Source organism: Dendropsophus ebraccatus, chromosome 4 (genome assembly GCF_027789765.1).
Source record: "Dendropsophus ebraccatus isolate aDenEbr1 chromosome 4, aDenEbr1.pat, whole genome shotgun sequence".
Classification (NCBI taxonomy): Eukaryota; Metazoa; Chordata; class Amphibia; order Anura; family Hylidae; genus Dendropsophus; species Dendropsophus ebraccatus.
Genome location: NC_091457.1, coordinates 76,660,402 through 76,681,520, shown reverse-complemented (window position 1 = coordinate 76,681,520; position 21,119 = coordinate 76,660,402). Strand labels below are relative to the sequence as shown.

The following is a 21,119-nucleotide window of genomic DNA, read 5'->3' as shown; positions in this document are numbered from 1 at the left end:
AGCAATGCCTAGTGGAGCCGGCAGTGGTGGTGTAATTGTCATTCAGAAAGCATTTCTTTGTAGTATTGAACAGTATGTATAGAACTCTTGTGTTTTAAAGCGCAACTATAAAATATTTTTACAATTTAGTTTTAGTTAGTTTAGGCCATTATAAGAATTTTTGCAATTTAGAATAATTACCTAAATTGAACAGTTTTTTTAAATATATGAAGCAGAATGTCCCCTCAGCTGTGTTTTGTGTCTCTCTGCTACTTGTGCAAAACTGTCCAGTCCTGCTGAAAATCCGTACAGTGCCTGAGCAGCAGTTAGGTACGGACTGTCAGCAAGTCACATGACAGGCAGTGAGGAGATGGGAGACACGCTCTGCCTGCTATGTTCTGTGGGGATGATTCAGACACAGGGCACATAGCAAGAAGTCATTCAGTGCCTGACAGGATCTTATTGGACTGGACCGAACCGGACCCCTCCCCCCTCCAACCCCCGTGGCATCATCCCTCTCCTGTCTGCTGATCTTGCTGCTGTCCCTGCTGGAGCTGGGTGATTGATACCAGGCTGTGTGGTAAGCAGCAGACCCCAGCTCTCCTTCCTGACATGTGCTCCGGTGTCTGGTGACAGGTCAAACACTGGAGCGCACAGAAGTACGAGAGCTCCAGTCCCTTCCTCTGCTTCCTCTGGACGGCAGCCCCCTCCTCCGCAGCTCAGGCTCCTCTCCGGTATCTCTGAGTGTTATGGCCCCCTCCCCAGACTCCTGCACTTTGCTTCCATGTGCTCTGGTATCTGTAAGAGCACACAGACAGAGGAGCGCTCCGGTCCCCTCCCTCCTCCTCCGGTCAGTCTGACACCCTTTCAGTGCTGGTGCTCTCCTGTAGTAAGCAGGAGAGCAACACTGTCCTCCTGTTATGTGCTACTGTCAGGTATCAGAGCACAGAGGGAAGAGTGCTGTGCTCCCCCAGCCCCCACTCCCCTGCATAGTGTCCCACACCTTTCTGTAATGCAGCCCTGTATCTAATCCCACTGTGTAAGATACCACCTACAGGGGTGCTGTATCTAATCCCACCGTCCAGTGTATGTGATAGCATCTGCTATGATGCTGTATCTAATCCTATTGTCCAGTGTGTGCGATACCATCTGCTATGATGCTTTATCTAATCCTACAGTCCAGTTTGTGTGATACCATCTGCTATGATGCTGTATCTAATCCTACAGTCCAGTTTGTGTGATACCATCTGCTATGATGCTGTATCTAATCCCACCGTCCAGTGTGTGCGATACCATCTGCTATGATGCTGTATCTAATCCCACCGTCCAGTGTGTGCGATACCATCTGCTATGATGCTGTATCTAATCCCACCATCCAGTGTGTGTGATACCATCTGCTATGATGCTGTATCTAATCCTACAGTCCAGTGAGTGCGATACCATCTGCTATGGCGCTGCTCAGCAGCCAGTGGATGGAGGTACCCAGAAAGATGAGAGGGAGGCCACACCCACTTTCAGAGAGGAGGAGACCACGCCCACTATCTCTCAGCCAGGAGAAAAATTCATTTATTATTCTGAGCCAAACAACTGGGGATATCTCAGCAACCTCACAAGATAGGAACGTTTAGGGCTCTTTTTAAAGTGTAACACGTGGGCTTTTTATTTGAGAAATTTCATTTTTTGGCTACTGAAATTATAGTTACGCTTTAAGTTCCCACAACCAATTCTCCATTCCTCTTCCCCCACACACACACACACAACTCCCCTCCCTAGTCTACATCAGCACTCCTCCCTTAGTCTTATTAAGAGAAGCATTCCACTTTTTTTTTTTTTTTTTTATCCCTCACTGCATGTTGGCAGGGTTTGAACGGCGTCGCGGGACACCGATCATCATTGGTGAGTATATGTGCCCGCCTGCAGTGGAGGAAGGGAGAAAAAAAAATTATGGAATGCTTATTTAATGGACATATGTTTTTGTTTTTCCTCCATACTAGTTACAATAGGGATAAGTATTTGATACACTGCCAAAATTGCAAGTTTTCCCACCTACAAAGAATAGAGGTCTGTAACTGTTATTGTAGGTACACTTTGTAAGGCAGAGTCTTATTTAGTGTTTTGTTGCCTGAAATTTAATACAATAAAAAACTTAATATTTTGTACAGAAAACTACTTTGCAATTACAGAAGTCTTGAGATACATGGTCCCATCTATGCTTCCTTCAATACGGTGCAGTCCTCCTGACCCCTTGGAAGAAAAGCATACCCAAAGTATGATGTCCACCCCCATGCTTCGCGGTTGGGAATGGGTTCTTGGAGTCATACTTATCCTTCTTCTTCCAAACATGGCAAATAGTCTTGATACCAGAAGCTACTTCTATTTTGGTCTCATCTGACCACATTATACCTACATCAACCCCATAAATATTCATCACACAAATTCAATTGAGCAAATCATTTATATGTACACAACAACCTGTAGTCCCATAAAATACATATACACATAGACAATTTAAAAACAGGAGGAGTCAGGACACATGATTACATCAATTAACCCTTTAAGGAACGAGTAACTTTTCGTTATCACACTTCAATTTTATCCTCCATTGTGCTTGCATTTTTTCACCCACAGACCCACATTAGCCCTTATGTTTTGCGCCACTAATTGTACTTTGCAATGACGGACATAATTTTTTCCATAAAACATGCTGCAAAACCAGAAAAAATTAATTGGGGTGTGAAATTGAAAACATAATTTATTTATTTGAGGATCACTGAAATGTGATCTATGTTCCCCACATCGGTAAAATTACAACAATATGTAACTTGTATCATTTTTATTTTATCTGACTGCTTTTCAAAAAAAATAAAACCTTAAAAAAAAAACAAAAAAAACTGTTCTTTAAAATTGCTCTATAACCATTCTTATAATGCTTTTATCCTTTGGTCTATGGGGTTGTGTGAGGTGTCATTTTTTTTGCGCGATACGCTTTCTATTGGTTCCTTGCTTGCATATATGCGACTTTTTGTTCACATATTACAATTTTTCTGGATTTGATGAGACCATAAAAAAGGCACAATTTTGCACTTTGGAATTTTTTTGCACTTATGCCATTTACCGTGCGAGATTTAGAATGTGAGAATTTTAAAAGTTTGGGTGATTACAGACACATCGTTTTTGTTTTGTTTTTGTAAATTCATCTATATTAACTTGTAGCTCCACTAGGGGGCAACAATGTACAGTTAACTGGTTCTTCATAGGATTCTATGTAGTGTATATTGTATTTTTCGTTTTAGAAGACGCACTTTTTATCAAGAAAATATCTTGCTAAAAAGTGCTTGTGTCTTATATTCAGGTGACAGGGCAGCCTGACACTGTCAGACTGCCCTGACTCCTTCCCTGATGGTCGGACACAGTGCTGACTCATCGCTGTGCCGGACAGCTGGATAAGCTGTGCAGTCCTCTTCCTTCTCCTGTCAGTACCAATCAGTGCCCCGCAGGAGAGCAATCTGGAGGGGATATGCATGGAAACTTACCAAGCTGAAGGACCTTTGGTGATATCACAATCATGTGACTAATCACAAGGCTGACATCCTGGAAGGTCCTGCACTTTTTGCATCATAACTACTGTACCTGTACAATACTGGAGATAATGCTTGAATTGTATTGCTGTAATATATTATGTTGGTAAAATATGCAAGAAAAAGCATTGCGGTAATACCTCTGTTTTAGAACGCTTTGGAACTCGAACTGCTTGGTATTCGAAGGAAAATTTACCCAGAAAATAGTGTTTGGAATTCGAACTTTGCTCGGTTTTCGAACGTTTTTTCGAACGTTTTTGCGAGCGTGGATGGTGGGTTGTACCTGGCAAGTTAAGCAGTGGTGACGCTTCACATACAGTACAGTGCTGTATAAGACTGCTGGAGTTCATATAGAGTGCAGTAGTAGTACAGGCAGTGCACCACCATCTCCCATACATTACAGTGCTTGGATGGGGGGGACGCTATACAGTAAAGGATGGGTGAGGAGTTGGTGACTACTGTACTATAATTGCTGGTTCTGACAAACATTTCTTATGTTTAATGTCCTGTACAGTATAGTGCTGTTCTGTACTGATTATGCTGAGCACTTATCAGTGTAATAAATGAGTATTGTAGGTAATTATTGGTGGCTGCTGGAACCAATTAATCACATTTACATTATTTCCTTTGGGAAGACACTGCTCGGTTTTCAAACTGCTTGGTTCTCAAACTGCCTTCCGGAACCAATTAAGTTCGAGAACCGAGGTACCACTGTATTAACGTTTGAATCTTTATATATGCATACAAATCTATATAAATGGTGTCTGGAAATACCAAGTTAAATTAGTGTACATTTTCACACTATACCTGCTGTAATACTGCAGGTAAATACAATCTGTATTTAAATTTGTCTGGTGTGCATTTTTCAGAACTGTTTTTCTATGGTGGTGTAGCAGAAGTGTGTGTTGATGCAACATTGTGCGTGCCTGTGGATATGTTTGTACAGCTGAGCCAATTGTGTATGATGTAGCTGGGTGTATATGACATAGTTGAGCTGTGTGTGTGTGGTGTAGCAGATCGGAGTGTGTATTAGGCATGCAGCAGTGGTGTATGTGTATGCACAAGGCCCTGTCATTTCAATAAACTTTGACCCCTTCACTGCATTATTCCCTTTATGACTTTAGACCACCAGGGAAGTTTAATGCATGAAATATTTTTTCCCTGTTTTCAGTGGTCTAAATGTGGTCTAAATCAGGGGTTATAAAGCAAAAAATACGGTGTATATATAGATTACATAGAAACCATTTTTCTACAGATCAAGTCAAAGGCCAGTTGCAACTGTTATGAATCGATCGCCAAGCTGGGATCAGCGTCATTCCCAGCTAGGGTTCCCCGGTCCCATACTGGGAAGCCTGATAAAAAGTCATTGGTGGTTCCGTGGCGGGTAAGGACATTTAAATGCAGCTGTGAGTTTTGACAGCTGCATTTAAATGTCTTATTAGCGGGCATGACTTTCCGCCCGCTAATAGCCACGGACCCCTGCTGCACATAGCAGCAGGGATCGGTGGGATACAGAGTGGGGTCGTGGTGCAACTTCTTTCTAAATCCTGGGAGTGGACACGTACATCCAATACATAACTATAACATAATGCACCTAAGATGATAAACTCCAAATATGTGCGGTTAAAGTATTATGTAGCACCCAAGAACACTATATAATGATAGCAGCAACTGTATATTGCACAACTATAATTTTATGTAGCACCCAAGATCACTATACAATAATAGCAGCAACTATATATTGCACACCTATAATATGTAAATAATAATTCCCTAGGTCATACTTTCACCAGCAGCTATAAATTGCACTACCCACTAGCAGCTACTACATATTGCATACTAATCAATAATGCACATGCCCAATATACATAACCTGTCCACCCTGGGATATCTCTAGTCTGAATGCCCATATAGTAATGTGTTGAGAAATACTTGCTATAAGGCTGACCCATTCCGCGTTTTAAACAAATTAAAGAAATCCCCTATAGATATTGCACTCACCCAGGATAGATGTCCAGACGACTCCACTCCGCACCCCCAACGTGTTTCATTGCTTCTTTACCAGGAGCGAAATTACAAATATCTGGCACTTTCTGCCACCAGTTGATTTTTTTAAAGGAATTTTTTTGCTGAACTACCCCTTTAACCCTTAGGTGACCCCAGACGTACCCTGTGCATCCAGGGCCGCCTCAATGTGTTCAGAGCGGGGCCGTGCGGCGGTCCCGTGTGCTGCTTGTAGCCCGGGACCGCGGCTATTAGCGGGCACGGTCCGGTTGCCATGCCCGCTAATAAAGTAATCAGATGCAGCTGTCAAAGTTGACAGCTGCATCCGATTACTTGATGCAGCTGTTCGCTGGTGTCTAGTGGGGTGGATCGCTCCTCCAGGACGTTATCCTGGAGGAGCGATCCACACATCTTACTCTTTCGGGGTCAACGCTGTAATGGCGCTGATCCTGGCTCAGCACTCTATTGCTTCCGGCTGCAGCATCAATCTAGCTCATCAATCTATGCTGCATATCTATGCAGCATAGTTATCTATGAGAGATTAGTGTACTTATACTAGAAGTCTCCCAGGGGGGCATCTAATACTAGAAGTCTCCCAGGGGGGCTTCTAGTCAAGTGTAAAAAAAAGCCCCCCCCCCCCCCCCCCCCCCCCCTAATAAGTCAGAATCACCCCACTTCTCCTATGTTATAAATAAATAAAAATGAATAAATAAGCATGTGTTTGGTATCGCCGCGTGCGTAATCACCCAACGTATTAATCACATTCCTGATCTCTCACGGTAAATGACGTAAGCGCAAAAAAAATCCCAAAGTGCTAAATTGCCCATTTTGGGTTGCGTCAAATCCAGAAAAATTGTAATAAAAAGTGATCAAAAAGTCGCATATGCGCAATCAAGGTACCAATAGAACACATCATGGTGTAAAAAATGACACCTCAGCTCCATAAAAGCGCTATAAGCCAGGGAATAGAGCTATTTTAAGGAAAATGTATTTGTTAACAATGGTTAGAATTTTTTACAGGCCATCCGATACAATGAAAGTTATACATGTTACATATCGTTGTAATCGTAACGACTTGAGGAACATAAGACATTTTTACCCCAGGGTGAATGGCGTAAAAACAAAAAAGCCCCAAATAAAAGAAATGCGTTTTTTTTTTTTTGTTTTTTTTTTTCAATTTCACCACACATTGAATTTTTTTTTCTGATTTTGCGGTGTACTTTATGAAAAAATTCAGCCTGTCATTGCAAAAAACAATAAGTGGCGCAAGAAATAAGCGCTTATGTGGGTTTCTAGGTGAAAAAAATGCTATGGCCTTTTAAGCATAAGGAGGAAAAAAAGAAAATGCAAAAATTGAAATTGGCCCGGTCCTCTAAGGGTTAATACATGTAATGAGTGCAGAGTAGGCGAGCTAGTTAAAGAAAGACTAACAGGTTTGTGAGAGCCACAATTCTTGCTGGTTGGTAGGCTTATTTTATGCAATTAAATGTGAATTAATTAAAAATCAAACAATGTGATTTTCTGGATTTTTTTTTTCTAGACTACAGAGTATAAAATATTTGTTTTCCCACTGTATGTCTCAGACTAGATTCAGTTATTTGTTGTAATTCACTTGTTTGAGGTTATAACTTTTACCATAACAGTTTTAAAAAATAAATCATCACTGTATTGTTTAAAATCTTTTATAACCCACCTTGCTTTTGGCAAGTGCGTTATATTTCCCCATCCCTCCCCCCAGAATATAATATCCCAGACCCTGTTGTGAAAACACTTGCTGTTAACCCACCTTGCATGATCTGTATACTTTGCCAACAAGTGTATAAACTCCATGGAACACTAACTTTTATTCGGCTTTCTGCTTTTCTTTTCGTTGTGTTTTTTTTTTTTTTTGGCTGCAGTCCGTTTTGACCATTTGAAGGACAATATTGATTCTTTTGTCTATTAATAGAGATGACCATTGTCTGGGTTTTTGCTATTTAAGTGGCCTTTTTTAAAAAAAAAATAAATAAATGGGCCTTATCTGCAGTTAATTAGTCACTGGTTTCATCCGATACTATATTGGTTTTCTAAGATTTTTTTTTTTTTTTTTTTAATCGTATATTACAGGGAGCAATGCACCTAGGATTTCACTGTATTGAGCTTTAGCCAGCAGCCGACAGTGTTATCTTTGGCTGCTCTCCCTGAGATCAGTGACCTGTTTCCTGTACGGCTCTACTAGACGTTGCTCCTAGCCAGAATCCTGCTCCACACTAATGAGGGGCAACACCCCGAAACAGCTGTCTGTGGATGGATACCTGTCCTTGGGTTTTCCCTTGTCATTACATTAACTTATAGGGCCACTTAATATGATGGTTTTGGTGGTTTGCTTACAGGAGCCACCCCTAGGCTGTGCCCTTCCTGCGGGGATATCAGGCTAATCCTGTGTTTTGAGACTCTTAAAGGAGAAGCTCGGCCAAATCAAATTTTTATTGTTATTACTTACGGAAAGTTAGACAACTTTCTAATGTACATTAATTATGGTAAATGCACATATAGGGCTATTTCCCTTAATTTAGTAGATCAGTGAGACTTCAGATTCTCTAAAAAAAAAAAAAAAAAAAAAAAGTGACATCACGAACCGTAGGTGTAATTCCAATGGAGTGTCCAGCAGGGGCGCACTATATATAGAAGTCAATAAGTACCATTCACTTCTATATATAGTGCGCCCCTGCTGGACACTCCATTGGAATTACAATGGATGTGTGTGTAAATGTAATATACAGTGTTTTTGATTGAATACATTTATGGAATACTTTGGGAGCAAGTGTCCTTGCTCCCCAAAGTATTCCATAAATGTAATCAATCAGTACATCACAGTAAGCCCGCCGAACCGCCGCTCTGGACTACATTCAACTACTACTCTCATCACCTGCTCATAGCATGAGCAGGTGATGGGAGTAGTAGTAGCTGGGTTATATTGCGATGAGATCGCCGCCGCTGATAAAGGGGGAGCCGCTCATCACTGTGCAGCTATCATCCCCCTCCACTCCCCCCTCCTGCTTCTTCTTCCTGAATCGGGCCAAACTCTACACTATATGATGGCTGACTCCCCGCCCAGCCGCTGCTCTCTGATCACATGTGCCAGCCGGGGACACCAGGAAGCACCGGGAGTCTGCACGTGTGATTGGAGAGCGGCGGCCGGGCGGGGAGTCAGCCATCACATAGTGTAAAGTTTGGCCGGATCTAGGATGAAGAAGCAGGAGGGAGATGATAGCTGCACAGTGATGAGAAGCTCCCCCTGCGCGGCATCGGCGGCGGCGATCTCATCGCAATATAACCCAGCTACTACTACTCCCATTACCTGCTCATCTGCTCATGCTATGAGCAAGTGATGAGAGTAGTTGAGTGTAGTCCAGAGCGGCGGTTCGGCGGGCTTACTGTGATGTACTGATTGATTACATTTATGAAATACTTTGGGGAGCAAGGACACTTGCTCCCCAAAGTATTCCATAAATGTATTCAATCAAAAACTGTATATTACATTTACACACACATCCATTGTAATTCCAATGGAGTGTCCAGCAGGGGCGCACTATATATGGAAGTCAATGGTACTTATTGACTTCTATATATAGTGTGCCCCTGTTGGGCACTTCATTAGAATTACACCTACGGTTCGTGATGTCACTTTTTTTTTTTTTTTTTTTTTTTAGAGAATCTGAAGTCTCCCTGATCTACTAAATTAAGGGAAATAGCCCTATATGTGCATTTCCCATAATTAATGTACATTAGAAATTTGTCTAACTTTCCGTAAGTAATAACATATTAAAAAATAGTTTTGGCCGGAGTTGTCCTTTTAAATGAGGCTTTATGGGCTCTCCGACTCCTGTGTGTGCAGTGGATGCAGCCAGTCTCCAGCCTCTATGTCTTGAACTATTCACAACTAGACTAGATGGAGCAGGTGGTCTTTTCCTGCTGACAATCTTATGTTTCTAACTAAATGTTCACCATACACACAAACTGCTAACAATTCCAGATACCTGTTATATAGATGTCAGCTATAGTGATAGAGAGGGGTCTCACACAGTGATATAGAGAGGGGTCTCACACAGTGATATAGAGAGGGGGTCACACATAGTGATATAGAGAGGGGGTCACACATAGTGATATAGAGAGGGGGTCACACATAGTGATATAGAGAGGGGGTCACACATAGTGATATAGAGAGGGGGTCACACATAGTGATATAGAGAGGGGGTCACACATAGTGATATAGAGAGGGGGTCACACATAGTGATATAGAGAGGGGGTCACACATAGTGATATAGAGAGGGGGTCACACATAGTGATATAGAGAGGGGGTCACACATAGTGATATAGAGAGGGGGTCACACATAGTGATATAGAGAGGGGGTCACACATAGTGATATAGAGAGGGGGTCACACATAGTGATATAGAGAGGGGGTCACACATAGTGATATAGAGAGGGGGTCACACATAGTGATATAGAGAGGGGGTCACTCACACTGTGGGTGTGGGGGCACGCCATAGCGCGCGCACACACACACACTGCCTGCTGCAGCCATAGCAAACACACACACAGCTGCAGCCATAGCATGCGCACACACACACAGCCTGCTGTAGCCATAGCTCACACACAGTCTGCTGCAGCCATAGTACATACACACACACAGCCTGCTGCAGTCATAGCATACACACAGCCTGCTGCAGCCATAGCGCACACAGCTGCAGCCATAGCATGCACACACAGCTTGCTGCAGCCATAGCATATATACACACACACACACACACACACACACACTACTTATATCTTCATATTACACTGCTGCTCATACAGTCATCCAGCACACACACACACACACACGACTCTTCAAGCTCAGAAACAAACTGCCAAATAGTGACTGACAACTTTTCCTTGACCACCCTTATGTAATAGGGCCAGTGTCCTATTAGAATGTTGCTCAGAATATATATTGATGAGAAAAACAGTGTCCACTGCAACACCTGCTTCCTACCAAGTAATGTATAATATGTGCTCAGAAGTGGACAGAATAATGCAGAGAGCATGAACTTTGCAGGATCTTAAGAGATAGCTGTATAGATCTCGTCTCCCCCCATTGAGCCCAGCACCGCCGTATTTCGCTAACTTCCTGGTTTGGTGGGGTGGAGTGAGAACAAGACATATCAGTCATTGTCAAGCTGTAGCTGATGCTCAAGGGCACATTTCAAGTTATTGGAACAAATAGGCTATATTTTTCTAATCCTAGATAACCTCTTTAGTGTTCATACAATGAAATGGGCAGGAAATCCAGCAGTCAGACTTTCTTCTCTACATAGATTTGGGCCTAAATGCAGTTATACTTTTATTTTTTATACATTTTTAAAAGTATCCCGTTTACATGACTGCCATTGCGTCTATACTTTTTTCCTTAAGTTTATTGAAAACACAATTTTTCTGTAGTAATCCACTATGACATCACGTCTAGATCCATTCCTTTTAAACATGTTGCATGTTATGTTTGTACCACTTTACCCACAACCCCATTGCATCTTCAAATGTTTCATGTTTATCGCCTAAACTTAGTGCCTAATAAAAAAAAATAAGATCTGTTCAATTTCTTTTAGGATAAAGAGAAAGTTTCCCTAAATAAAACTCCAAAGTTGGATCGAAGTGATGGAGGGAAAGAGAAAACTACAAAAAGAAAATTGCCTTTCTCAGTAGGAACAAATGGAGATCAAAAAGATTCAGATACAGGTATTTGTGCTCTGCTTTGTATTTTGAGTTGTGTAGAAGAAAAATTTTTAGCTATTTTTGCTTTCAAGACATACCATCAGAGGTGGTCTCACCTACTTACACGAGGTTAGGGTAGAAAATAAAGGCTTTACTTTCTGACATATAGTTTTACAGAATAACTTTGTATGTGCGGATTATTTCAGTAAAGAGGCAATTTCAGTCTGAGACAATTGACAAGTGATTTTTATTTATTTTGACAGCCAGTGGCAGCTCATTTTTAGAAACAAATACATGCTAAATCTGCATAAGGGCGAGTTCACACAGAGTAAATGAAGTGGCCCTAAATGTGCTGGCATGGTGTGTCCCCCCACACTGTCACCCCCTTTGTGCATTCTGACATTTCTACACAGGTGTAAAGGGTAAATTTAGCGTTTTTCATACCTTATTTCATATCATATGTCATGGTGCTTGTTCAAGTAAAAAGTGATCTTTTATCAACTGCAGATTGTATTGAGTGGGCGTGACCTCGCGGGGTTAGCACCACTTAGCCCCGCCCACAACACCACCGTTGTCCCCGCTCTTGATGCCCATTGGATGGCTGACGTAAAGGGGGTGGGTCTAGACCTTTCGGCCAGCCTGTTCCAATGGCCGGCGAGGGGGCGGGGCCAACTGTGGCGTTGTGGGCGTGTTTACTTGAACAAGCACCATGACGTATTATATAAAATAAAGTATGGAAACAGCTAAATTTACCCTTTACACCTATATAGAGATGTCAGAATGCACAAAAGGAGGTGACAGTGTCACTTTAAGGGGAACCAATCGCCTCCCTGATAAAGTGACTTGCAGTTGCCGGGCAAACCTTTTCAGTGTGCCCTGAACACTATGGCGAGGCAGCAATTTCAAAATATCGATCTTTAATCCTCTGTCCCGGTAACTAGACATTGGGGCGTAGCCGCAGCGGCATATATTCACATTGTCTCTCCCTCTTTCCAGCTACTCATGCTTGACTGGCAGGCTGAGCGCTGGGAACTTAATACAAAGCCCAGCGCTCTATTTATTGATTTTGAGTGGTGTAAGACCCTGCAGAATTGAAAATACCCTCATACAACAATAATTCCCCTTGTACCCCTATGATGTAATTCTGCCACTACAGAGTAACAGTGCCCAAAACATAATTCCCCCTGTGTCCTCCTATACAATAATGTTTCTTTAATTGCGAAGAGTAAATCAATCAAGTGAATATTGTGCATTAATCCCTTTGCTTTTTGTCAGTGTGTGTTTTAGTGCAGATATATGCAATCTAAAAGGTTGATTCCACATTCCTCCAATAATGGCCTGTGCTTGAATAGACGCTGCCATGAGGGCAATATTAAGCCTGTGCCTCAGACAGTCTGCTCACTGCCATATTCTATCATGTCGATTACAGCAGTTTCTATCTTTAGGAAGGCATTTTAATTGAATCAGACTAATGGACCTGTGCAGACCAGAGCAGCAGCAGTGTGGGGGATGCAATGTCGTCTGGGTACAGTATTGATCCATTTCCCATTCAGCTGTAAGCTTTAAACGAGTTGCTTTAGTCAAGTCACTGAAAAGCACCGTACAATATTTTTGGTCAGCATAAAATGGCAGTATTTGTAAAGGTCCTATTACACAAAGCGATTATCATTTGGTGTAATAGGGCTTCTTTACAGGGCACGATCGCACAACAATCTGCTGTGTGTTGCCCTGTGTAATAGGAGCTGCGACAGCAGACCGCCTCTCTCCTATGGGCAGTCCCCCCGCATGCTTCCTTCTCAATATCAGCCCTTGTAATAGGGTCTTAAAGGGCTTATCCACCTAAGAGTGATTAAAATGGAATGCTAGCTGGTCTTACTAACAAAGTCCCCCTGGGTATTTTGAGCCGTCTCCGGTCTTTCTAGCTTCTGCCATTCCTGAGTTAAAAGTTTTTCTAAAAGGCAATCTATATCCAAGATGGGGAAACTACATTTTCATCATGCATTTTCCTGATTGATCCATTTGCATACTCGCCCCCTTAGCTTTCTTTCTTGCCCACTGCTGTCATTACTATTGCACAGGACTGATTATTTTATTAATTTTTTTTTCACTGATTTTGCATCACATCACCCCAGTATGTATTCAATACTAGCTGATGATGTAGCAAAGCTGATGCATGCATGGTGTAGCTGTGCTGCATAAAGGGCATCTGTTTACCAGAAGTGGGGGGTGTACAGTCATGGCCAAAAGTTTTGAGAATGACACAAATATTATATTTTCACATGATCTGCTGCCCTCTGGTTTTAATAAGAATAAGTTAATGCAGCAAGTCAATATTTGCAGTGTTGACCCTACTTATTCAGGACCTCTGCGATTCTCTTTGGCATGCTCTCAATCAACTTCTGGACCAAATCTTGACCGATAGCAGTCCATTCTTTCACAATCAATGCTTGCATTTTGTCAGAATTTGTTGGTTTTTGTTTGTCCACCCGTCTCTTGATGATTGACCACAAGTTCTCAATGGGATTAAGATCTGGGGAGTTTCCAGGTCATGGACCCAAAATCTGTTTTGTTCCCTGAGCCATTTAGTTATCACCTTTACTTTATGGCAAGGTGCTCCATCATGCTGGAAAAGGCATTGTTGATCGCCAAACTGCTCTTGGACGGTTGGGAGAGGTTACTCTTGGAGGACATTCTGGTACCATTCTTTATTCATGGCTGTGTTTTTAGGCAAGACTGAGAGCTGATTCCCTTGGCTGAGAAGCAACCCCACACATGAATGGTTTCAGGATGCTTTACAGTTGGCATGAGACAAGACTGGTGGTAGCGCTCACCTCGTCTTCTCCGAATAAGCGGTTTTCCAGATGTCCCAAACAATTGGAAAGGGGATTCATCAGAGAAAATAACTTTACCCTAGTCCTCAGCAGTCCACTCCCTGTACCTTTTGCAGAATATCAGTCTGTCCCTGGTGTTTTTTCTGGAGAGAGCTGGCTTCTTTGCTCGCCTCCTTAAGACCAGGCCTTGCTCCAAGAGTCTCCGCCTCACAGTGCGTGCAGATGCACTCACACCTTCCTGCTGCCATTCCTGAGCAAGCTCTGCACTGCTGGTAGCCCGATCCTGCAGCTGAAACACTTTTAAGAGACGGTCCTGGTGCTTGCTGGTCGGTCTTGGTCGCCCTGGAGCCTTTTTTGGTAACAATGGAACCTCTCTCCTTGAAGTTCTTGATGATGCGATAGATTGTTGACTGAGGTGCAATCTTTCTAGCTGTGATACTATTCCCTGTTAGGCCATTGTGCAGTGCAATGATGACTGCACGTGTTTCTTTAGAGATAACCATCGTTAACAGAAGAGAAACAATGATGCCAAGCACCAGCCTCCTTTTTAAAGTGTCCAGTGGTGTCATTCTTAATCATGACAGATTGATCTCCAGCCCTGTCCTCATCAACACCCACACCTGTGTTAATGGAGCAATGACTGAAACAATGTTAGCTGGTCCTTTTAAAGCAGGGCTGCAATGATGTTGAAATGTGTTTTGGGGGATAAATTCATTTTCTAGGCAAATATTGACTTTGCAAGTAATTGCTGTTAAGCTGATCACTCTTTATAACATTCTGGGGTATATGCAAATTGCCATTTTAAAAACTGAAGCAGTAGACTTTGTAAAAATTAATATTTGTATCATTCTCAAAACTTTTGGCTATGACTGTAGTGTAGGTTTAGATATCTGCTTGCTGACTGTGAATGAAAACATTCTAGTTCCATCCAGACTCTAAGAACATCTATAACAGAATATACAGAGCTGTGACACAAAGATGGGTACATATGCCTACATTCACTGGCTGCAAATGGAGAAGTCTTGTCACATTTACACCAGTTTGTGCTTTAAGTGGAGTAATAGGAGGTGCATAAATGTCTGAAATTGACCATAAATTTTAAGTGTGACAGGTGGCAGACCTGTGCAACAAGCCCTACTTTTAATATTTCTGCATAGGATTTTGTAGAGGTCTGTGGCACGTGTGCTTGTCCTAGCTGTGCTGTGCTTTCTGCTTCCAACAGAGCTCTAAATCCGTAAAATTTTTGTCATTTTTTTTTTCAGTATACGTGAACACTTTTCAGGCTATGACAGTCCCTTTCTTATGGCATGAAGGCGGGATAGCAGTCATAGCCCGAAACTTGTTGAAATTTTAGGTTTTTTTTTTTTTTTTTTTTTTGCTTTGAATAGAAATTTTAGTGCAGTGAATAGTTATTAAACATTTAATTCCATAATGCTGGACCTTTTCCTCATTTTGCATATTGGGGGTTGTCTGCTGCAGACTTGTGCAGCTGATGTTTTCATTCTTCCTGTAAACGTTTATCACTGGAACTTCATCTATTACAGTTTATTTGGAAATGGCACATGTGATATAGATGCTACAAACTAGGGATGGCCTGAACCCTCCGAGGTTCGGGTTCGTATGAACCCGAATGCTCGGCATCAGATTCCCGGTGTCTGCCCGCTCCATGGAGCTGGTGGATAAAGCGGGAGGGCCGCCTGGAAAACTGGGATACAGCCTATGGCTATGGCTGTATTCCAGTTTTCCAGTCGGTCCGCCCGCTGCACGGAGCGGGCAGACTACGGGAATCATTGCCTAGAGTTCGGGTTCGTACGAACTCTGTTCGGACCATCCCTACTACAAACATTTGAAAAGTTTATTTTCTAACAAACTTTCTGGTGAGCTCTGTGACTGGATTTCATATGGTGGAAGCCACACTCACTAGTCTCTGGTAAAAGTCCCCAAGCTCCCCCCCCACCCCCCTTGTTTGTTTGAAAGTGGATTCTCATCCTGTTGATATTGCATCATGGAAATCCTGCTCTCACTGCTGCTGCATCTGGCCCTGCTCCTTCCTGCTTTCACTTCTCCTTTTCAACTACATGATTGCGGTCAGGGAAATGGTGCTGCACAACAAATAACACACAGCTCAATTATGATCTACTCCTTTGTCAATAAACTAGAGGCACTGAGGCATTTGTATAAACTAAGGTTACGTAGACTGGTCAATAAATCAACATAAAATAAATCCCATGAGACATTTGTGAGGCATAACACAGGGTCAGGATAGTCCTTTGTTTTAGAGCTAAATGCCAGCACAAATGCAGTATTTCATGAAGACTTTACAGGGACATCATACATGGGGCAGGGGTGTCATGTTTAATTTTTTTTTTCCTATTTTCCATTTTACGGCCTCTTGAGATCCTAAAATCTTGCATTTTTTTTTATGTGGCCACCAAGCCAGATAATAAACTTACAATTCCTGTTTTGTAGACAACTTTGCAGCAGTTTCTCAGACAGGATTGTAGTGAAAGGTGTCAATACAATATAGATGGGGTGGGATCAGGCTTATTAGTGTTGCTCAGAGCTCCTCTTCCTACATTCCCCTCCGACTGCTGACCCCAACTCGTTCAAAAGTAGCCAATCTGACACCTGGGGAGTTAGTTATCAAACTGGTGTAAAGTACAACTGGCTTAGCACTTTTTTCCCCAATGTCCTACATGATCCTGGGGCGACTTCTGAGTAACTAAGGCAAGGATATAAAGCAGATTCTCGTCTCTGTGTGTGTGTGTGTGTGTGTGTGTGTGTGTGTGTGTGTGTGTGTGTGCGCGTGCACACACGCGCAGTGGATGTGGCCAGCATCCAGCCCCCACGTCATGAAAAACTCATATTCACCCTATACAGATAAAAACTGATACAAGTGTCAGATACAAGTGATATAGAGGGAAAAAGGCAAATGTCGTATTGTATCCTTGATCTTGCAATAAAGATTTGAAGAACTACTACACTTGGATACTGTTGAATTCCTCACCTACAAGTGATACAGATGTCAGATATAGGCCCAGATTTATCAACTCTGGCAGTGTCTCTGCTCCTGAATCATCGCAGCCCCTTAACCAGTCATTGACTGCAACTTTGTCCTGCCTCAGTCACAGGTTGGCTAAGTGGGCATTTCTGAGTGGGACCATAACAGGATCGGTAGCATTGTCAGGAATCCATGAGCCATGACGTTGCACTGCAGCCTGCTGCAGCCATAGCACACTGAAGAAAAACACACAATCTTTTCTGAGAGAAAACGCTACATTAAGGACAGAGTTAGCCAAGGTAACCCCAAAGCCAGTCTGTGCTTCTGGTTTGTTGGATTAGTTTTCAGCCTGAGTATGCCAGTTGTCAGTGTCTGACAGTTGATATAATTATATAACCTATATATAATTACAGCACAGATCACGCACTGTAATTATATATAGTTGGACAAAATAATGGGACAAAAAGGTAAACAAAACCTACAAATAGCCAAATAGATATACATCTATTTCCCAATATAAATAAAATACATATATTTGGTGTCACCATGTCCCTAATGACTTTGGCTATCAACCCGTTACATTAATCGGCACAATTAACACCATAAAGAAAATAAATAAAATACTGACCAAACAAATTTTAATACCACCCCCTTAAAATAAAAGGTGCCCAAAAAGGGTACCACTGAAAACATCAACTTATGCTGCAAATAAAAGCCCTTGCGTGACTCAGTTGGGGAAAAAATAAAAATATTACAGCTCTCACAATATGGCGAGAAAAGTTTTTATAGTATAAATGTCATAAACTATAACAAACACTATATGAAATGGATATCACTGTAATCGTACAAACATGTTATATGTAACATAGTAAACAGCATAAAGAAGAATAATGAAAAACAGCTGCTATTTTTTTTTTTTTTTTGTACCACCTCTGACACTTAATTTAATCGATAAAAATAAACACCTAAAGAAAAGGAGGCGCCAGAATTCACCAGGCCTCTGTCTTGTTTGAGGCCTGTGGTAAGTCAGGTAATGCACTATGCCCACATATGGGGTATTTCTGGAAACATTGGAATAAGATTAATAAATATTGAGTTGCTTTTCTTAGTATTTGCTGTGTTAGAGAAAAAATATTAATGATAATATGAATTAAAATTTAAAAATGCTAAATTTTAATTCCCCCTTTGAGGTGCTTAAATTTCTGTGAAACACCTAAAGGTTAATAAACTCATGAGATGTTAGTTTTAGGGATTTGTGGGGCTAACTAACATACAGGCCTCACAAATCCACTTCAGAACTGAACTGGTCCCTAAAAAAAAAAAAAAAAAAAAAAAAAAATCAATTTGAAATTTAGCATCAATTTTTCAATGTTCTGGAAAAATTTTCTAAAAAGTAAAAGGACGTTACCTTATGTTGACATCATTTGGTCAGACATGTTGTAGATGTGCATTAATAGTTTGTGGCATGGTTATCTTTCTTAGAAAAGAATGAAAAAAAAATTCTAACTTTCATGCATATATTTATTTTTTACAAAAACCTACAGGGTATATCAAGAAAAGTGTACCACAAACAAACATAAAAAGTAATGTGTAACTAAAAAAAACTGTTTAAAGCGACTCTGTACCAACAATCTGACCCCCCCAAACCACTTTGGATAGCTGCCTGCTGTCCTGCGGTCCGTTCGGCAGGCGATGCAGTCTTTGTCATAAAAATTTACTTTTAAAATTGCAGCCCTTTGCCCTATGGGCGTATCTGTGCCCTAACTTTGCACGTCCCTCCTCCCCACCCTCTTCATCATTAGGAATGCCACTGGAACATTTACTGCTGTTTGAACATTGCACAGGTGTCTTAATGATCCAGCCCATGTGGTGTGGTAACACAGGTGGTGAATAGGAGGCAATCTCCCTGGAGCATTCCTGATGATGAGGAGGGTGGGGAGTAGGGATGGAGGGGTGGTGCAAAGTTGGGGCACAGATACGCCCGTAGGGCACGGGGCTGCAATTTCAAAAGTAAATTTTTATGACAATAACTGCATCACCTGCCGAACGGACCGCAGGACAGATCTTGTATTAAAAGCAGCTATCCGAAGGTACAAGTGGTTTGCGGGGGTCAGATTGTGGGTACAGAGTCGCTTTGTGATGCTTTTATCTATTGTAGTCATTCTTAAAGTTAATACTTAAAGGATGGGAGGTCAATTTGAAAAATAGGCCTTGGGCATTAAAGGAGAAGTCCGGCAATTTTTTGAAGTATTGTATTGTCTCCCATTATGCTGCGTTTACACGAAACGATAATTGGCCCGATCGTACGATTAACTATGTCGGAGTAACGGTTTTTTTCCCCCACAACGGTCAGCGTTTAGACTGTAAGATATATCGTACGGAAATTCGCTCTGCGATCATTTTGCGATCGCTTAAGCCTATCTCACATTGGTTAAATCGGCGAACGACTGTTTACACAGAACGATCTGCAGCGTTTACACGTACGTTCATTGTTCGAATTCGATCGTTATCGTGCGAATTCGCACGATAATAGTTTCGTGTAAACGCAGCATAAGTTATACAAATCACCAATATGCCCTTATAATGGAAAATGCTTATAAAGTGCTTTACCCCTGCACTTACTCCTGCATCAAGGCTTCACTTCCTGGATAAAATGGTGATGTCACGACCCAACTCCCAGAGCTGTGCAGGCGGTGTCTGCTGGAGAGGATGATGGCAGGGGGATGCTCAGTTTCCCTCCAGTGCCCTGTGTCCCTCAGGGTCCCCCTGCCATCATCCTCTCTAGCAGCCACAGCCCGCACAGCTCTGGGAGTCGGGTCGTGACATCACCATTTTATCCAGGAAGTGAAGCCTTGAGGCAGGAGTAAGTGCAGGGGGAAAGCACTTTATAAGCATTTCCCATTATAAGTGCATATTGGTGATTTGTATAACTTTTGGGAGCAATACAATACTTTAATAAAAATTTTTGCCGGACTTCTCCTTTAAGGCCAAAGCAGGCTGCAGAGGCAAGGGGTTAATGAGGTACATTTACCCCTTGCATACATAGATCAACACTGATTAGTGCTATGAAATGTATTACATTAACTACGATCTTCATAAAGTCTGCCTGTGGCAGACGCTATTAGAAGATGGCAGAGGAGCTTGCACAGAGGTAAGCAAGAGACCTCCAGCAGTCAGAGGAAGAGCAGCTCCTGTCACTAACAGTTAAATGCCTTGGCATTGAAGGGGTTAATGGCAAATGGACCCACGAACATTGTGGCCGGTCATTGACTGTGAGGACCAGGCTGCTGGAATTTGATTAAAGCAAAGTTTAACAGTTGAATTTTTCTAAGTTTCCCAGGACTGGGTCCAGCTTTTCCAGGCAGCCAGAACGGAGCAGCACAGAATTCAAAGGCAGCCGGCTGAAAGTGCTTCACTAATACTGTAAATGTGCTGCTCTCTAGTCAGAACACTATATGAAGTGTTAATGGGAGCAGAGAACTTGACATGGATTATGAGAGAAGAGGCATATTCAAAGGTAGGGATGATACGAACAGAGTTCGGTTCGGGTTCGTACGAACCCGAACCCTTGGTAATGATTTCCGCTGTCTGCCCGCTCCGTGGAGTGGGCGGATCCAGCGGGAGGACCGCCTGGAAAACTGGGATATAGCCATAGGCTGTATCCCAGTTTTCCAGGCGTTCCTCCCGCTGTATCCGCCTGCTCCACGGAGCGGGCAGACATCGGGAATCTGCTGCCGAGCGTTCGGGTTCATACGAACCCGAACCTCGGCAGGTTCGGACCATCCCTATTCAAAGGGTTTTTTTTTGTGGGGGGTTTTATGCACTTTTGGTAGTTTTCTGACACATGTTGCCTTTAATATGTCTGTGCTTCCATAACATGAAAAATTCTTTTATATACTGATGCAACGTGTCAGAGGCAGTCTAAGATCCTGAAATGCCAAAGGCTGTTACAGAACCTTGCTCCCTTTTCCATCCCTGACCCTGTTTGACAGTC

The 21,119-nt window shown here is 42.2% G+C and overlaps 1 protein-coding gene across 2 annotated transcripts in view; it reads left to right on the top strand.

Moving 5' to 3' along the window:
* The window catches only part of ANKRD11 (ankyrin repeat domain containing 11), a 218,881-nt gene that overhangs the window by 151,148 nt on the left and 46,614 nt on the right, over window positions 1–21,119 (top strand). For both annotated transcript variants that reach the window (XM_069966057.1, XM_069966056.1), the window contains one exon: window positions 11,188–11,317. In XM_069966057.1, the coding sequence (XP_069822158.1) occupies window positions 11,188–11,317 (130 nt within the window). The remainder of the gene's footprint in view (window positions 1–11,187; window positions 11,318–21,119) is intronic.